The sequence below is a fragment of the Charadrius vociferus genome, unplaced genomic scaffold (assembly GCF_000708025.1).
Source record: "Charadrius vociferus isolate BGI_N301 unplaced genomic scaffold, ASM70802v2 scaffold90, whole genome shotgun sequence".
NCBI classification, from domain to species: domain Eukaryota; kingdom Metazoa; phylum Chordata; class Aves; order Charadriiformes; family Charadriidae; genus Charadrius; species Charadrius vociferus.
Window position 1 is genome coordinate 7341002 of NW_009647222.1, and position 4442 is coordinate 7345443.

A 4442-nucleotide genomic window follows, 5' to 3' on the forward strand; every position below is an offset into this window, starting at 1 on the left:
AGCCCCTGCCCTCCCCTCCCCTCCCCCGGTGGGACGGGCCAGCCGGCGGGGGAGCTGCGGGGAGCCGGGCTTTCCGTGGGTTTGTTGTGTCACCCGTTTGGGGGACAAAGTTTGGGAATAAAGGCAGGGTTTCCCCGCCTAAGCCGGGAAAGGAAAGAGAGCTGCGAAGGGGAAATGCGACCGCCTGCTCCGTGGAGTCCCGTTTCCTGCCTCCCGCACTTCAAGCTCAGCTCCTTGTGATGCTCGGAGGGGACGGGACAGGAGCTCTGGGCAGGGCTCCTGCCCGCACTGCGGGGCTACAGACAGAAGGAATGAGTCTCCACGGCCTCTCCACACACTAGCCTTGGTTGACACCAGAGAGATCTCATTCTCCAAGTCCTGAAGGATGCAAATAACTTAGTGCTTCGTGTTGCGGTACCCACCTGGGCACAGCTACCTCCTGGAGAAACAGCCCGAGGAACCGACCTGTCGTACGTTACACCGTTTGCAAGACTGTTCTGCAGCCTCCCTTCCTGCAGAGTGTCAAAAGAGCATCTTCTGTTTCTTTTGCAAGCTGATACCACTTGCTCATATAAAAATGATGGTCTGAAAGAGGGAGGGCACTGTAGAATAAGTAGTCACACAGTGACATTTAATATAATGGTTGTTGGTGCAGGGGTACCTAATCGAGGCTTCTTGCTGTAGTGCATAGGTGACAACTCTGACCAGGTTCTCTCTTTTTTGCAGGGTAGAGTGCTCCCTGCGGAGACGCGCTAGAGGGACCACCCCCCATTTCACATCTCGCTAAGTGGACTATGGTGGTCCCTGCGAAGCGGTGGGGAGGCAGGCAGCCCCTGCCCTCCCCTCCCCTCCCCCGGTGGGACGGGCCAGCCGGCGGGGGAGCTGCGGGGAGCCGGGCTTTCCGTGGGTTTGTTGTGTCACCCGTTTGGGGGACAAAGTTTGGGAATAAAGGCAGGGTTTCCCCGCCTAAGCCGGGAAAGGAAAGAGAGCTGCGCAGGGGAAATGCGACCGCCTGCTCCGTGGAGTCCCGTTTCCTGCCTCCCGCACTTCAAGCTCAGCTCCTTCTTGTGATGCTCGGAGGGGACGGGACAGGAGCTCTGGGCAGGGCTCCTGCCCACACTGCGGGGCTACAGACAGAAGGAATGAGTCTCCACGGCCTCTCCGCACACTAGCCTTGGTTGACACCAGAGAGATCTCATTCTCCAAGTCCTGAAGGATGCAAATAACTTAGTGCTTCGTGTTGCGGTACCCACCTGGGCACAGCTACCTCCTGGAGAAACAGCCCGAGGAACCGACCTGTCGTACGTTACACCGTTTGCAAGACTGTTCTGCAGCCTCCCTTCCTGCAGAGTGTCAAAAGAGCATCTTCTGTTTCTTTTGCAAGCTGATACCACTTGCTCATATAAAAATGATGGTCTGAAAGAGGGAGGGCACTGTAGAATAAGTAGTCACACAGTGACATTTAATATAATGGTTGTTGGTGCAGGGGTACCTAATCGAGGCTTCTTGCTGTAGTGCATAGGTGACAACTCTGACCAGGTTCTCTCTTTTTTGCAGGGTAGAGTGCTCCCTGCGGAGACGCGCTAGAGGGACCACCCCCCATTTCACATCTCGCTAAGTGGACTATGGTGGCAGGAAGATGTTGGCTCGGAAAAGTATTATCCCTGAAGAGTATGTGTTGGCACGCATCGCTGCCGAGAACCTGCGCAAGCCGCGCATCCGAGACCGGCCACGCAAAGCCCGCTTCATCGCCAAGAACGGGGCATGCAACCTGGCACACAAGAACATCCGCGAGCAGGGGCGATTCCTGCAAGACATTTTCACCACCTTGGTGGACCTGAAGTGGCGTCACACGCTGGTCATCTTTACTATGTCCTTCCTGTGTAGCTGGCTGCTCTTCGCCATGATGTGGTGGCTGGTGGCTTTTGCCCACGGTGACATGGACCCAAGCACAGAAAGCATGACGAACAGCACAAAGTGGACACCATGCGTGACGTGTGTCAGGTAAAGTACGGTCGGTGGGATGACTAAAGGGGGGGAACGGAGCTGCCTGCTGTCCTGCCGATGCCTAAAATGCAACTGTCGGTTTACATGAACCATTGCGCTTGGTTGAGACAATTGAAAAGTGCGGTGTTTTCCTCTAGATTACGTAAATTCAGCAAGCCTTCTGGGCTTGGAAAATACTGTACTGTAGATTTCTTTGATTCCTTACAGGATCTGAAAGAGGGAGACCTGCTGCTTTTCATGTGTCTCCACACTCTGTGGGTAACATACCTTGCCTGTCGAGATAAGAGCCTGCTACAAGAGTGGGTATGTGTTATATGTATTGTAACGTTGTCTACGGCAGCGGGAGCATCCCCAGCGTGGTACGAGCCACTCGCCGCGCCGGCGAAAGGTAGCCGCCCCAAAAACGGTGCCTGAGAGGCAGGGCACCAGCCGTGGGTGTCAGGCAGGGCTAGCAAGAAAAGTGCCGCGTAGGGCAAAACCAGATGTCTATCAAGATGAGTCTCATAAGACAGCTAAATATGGGGTGCTTCAAAATACCTTGATGAAGCCATAGGCCAGCAGTTTTGACAGAGGAACAGTTTCCATGGCATGCATGACATGTCAGACAGTGAAAACTCAAGGCAGTACTAGGTTAAATGTCACCTAATAAAGTATTTCACTCTCCATCCCCAAAGCCACGACAATTTGCAGGGGACTGATAAAGTGACACATACGCACAAGGACTAGAAGAGTGTGAACTGGAGGTGGGGATAAGTAATAAGGTCGCTTCGTCATCGCATCAGTAAAATCTCTTTTGATAGCATTAGGTTTTTAAGCAGAACAATCCTGATTCGGTACAGCCAGGCTGCCCCAGATCAGCTGCCGGTACACACTGCAGCTCTGTGAGGGACTGGGGCGGGGGGGGGGCTTGTAGGGTCTTCTGAGACATCAGAGTCTCCACTTCCCGCTTCTCCTTTCTCCTGCACGTAGGTTTGAGGCACCTCACCAAGTTTGAAGGGACATTGTATCTGGCTGATGAAGGAGCAGAGATTTCATTCTCCCTTTGTTTTGACACTTTTTTGCTAAATGGGGATTTTCCAAGCTAAAGGAAATGGGGATTTTTTCCCAGCTAACCTTCATTGGGTTGGCGGGTTGGGGTGGGGGAGAGGGGGTTTACTGTGTTATTTCTTTTCCAATAACTGGCCATAGGCAGTCGTCTCTGAAATGAGACGTCATGACCCAGCTTGCACCCGCTGGGGTGTCACCCCCGGCACGTCTGGGATTTATCCAACCCGAATTAGCAAGTAGCTACACCCTGCTGGCTCTTCAGGGTCAGCCATGGGGATGTCCCTCTGCTCGGCTGGTGGCCCCCTCAGCTCAGCCCACCCAATGGGGCTTCCCATGGGGCTGCTGGGCCACCCTGCAGAGCCTGAGCCGGCTGCCGAGGGCTTCGTGCCGCTGGGACCAGGTAGACCCACGGCTGTGGCTCTTCCAGGAAAGCCAGAGGAAAGCCTCTGCTGCAAGGACAGCCTGGAGGGGTGGGAAAAAGCAGAGTGAATGAATAGGTGTAAATTTCTGGTTTAGCCCCTGACAAAGAGCACACGTCGCTCCCTCATGCGAGTACCTGGGGTCGTTCAGCCAACAGCTGCTCAAGTGTCCATGTCCAAAATCTCTTCCCTTCATAGTGAAATACTTCATCTTGTTAAATCTGGCTACTGCTTTGGACAAAGTCGTGAAATAGCAATATGATTGCTCACGTTTTTAAAGAATGGTGAGTTGTTAGATGTAAAATATATTTAATATTGCAATGATATGTACACCAAAATAATGGCAAATGTTTTTTAACCTGCTTTTCTGAGATTGAGGCCCACAGATATTTCAGGAGAGCTTTCTTGGGTAGGTGCCATTAGAGATTTACGGGAAACCTGGTTTGGGAAATTTAGCCAGTGCCTAGAACCTGCACGGCACTTTAATTTTTCAAAGTATGGCAGAAATTTCTAAAAGTCTCACAGTTCTTTGCCACAGAAAGCAAATATTATCCAGAGGAAAACTGTTACACAGCTGTAAGGGGAAGGACCTGGGAATAATGTGATTTTGAGTTTCTGGCTCCCTCCTCATATGGCCAAAATGCTGTACAAACTTGCTGCTTCAGTTATGTCCACTGTACAAAGGTGGATTCTCTTTTTTATTATTTTTTTTTAAGAAGTACTGTTAAGGTAATCAGAATATTTACTCCACAAGGCTTTAAATTTAATTAAGCTGGATTAAGTTTAAACCAGAAGCTTCATTCTGCATGTAACTAAATATTCATGAACATAAGAAATCATTCCATGGATTGTATTAATTAACTCCTTCGTCCCTGATTTCTGCAGAGTGAAATGCAAAAATAAACCCCTCAATACAAGGGAATCTGCCAAAGATTAAAAAAATAGAAAAGGGGGGGGGAAAAAAAGGGG

The 4442-nt window shown here is 51.1% G+C and overlaps 1 protein-coding gene across 1 annotated transcript in view; it reads left to right on the forward strand.

The window, feature by feature from the left end:
• The first annotated feature begins 1557 nt into the window (after window positions 1-1557).
• KCNJ8 (potassium inwardly-rectifying channel, subfamily J, member 8) overlaps window positions 1558-4442 on the forward strand; it is a 5453-nt gene continuing 2568 nt past the window's right edge. Inside the window, exon 1 of the mRNA XM_009879671.1 lies at window positions 1558-2004. Within this exon, the coding sequence (XP_009877973.1) occupies window positions 1640-2004 (365 nt within the window). The 5' untranslated portion in view covers window positions 1558-1639. The remainder of the gene's footprint in view (window positions 2005-4442) is intronic.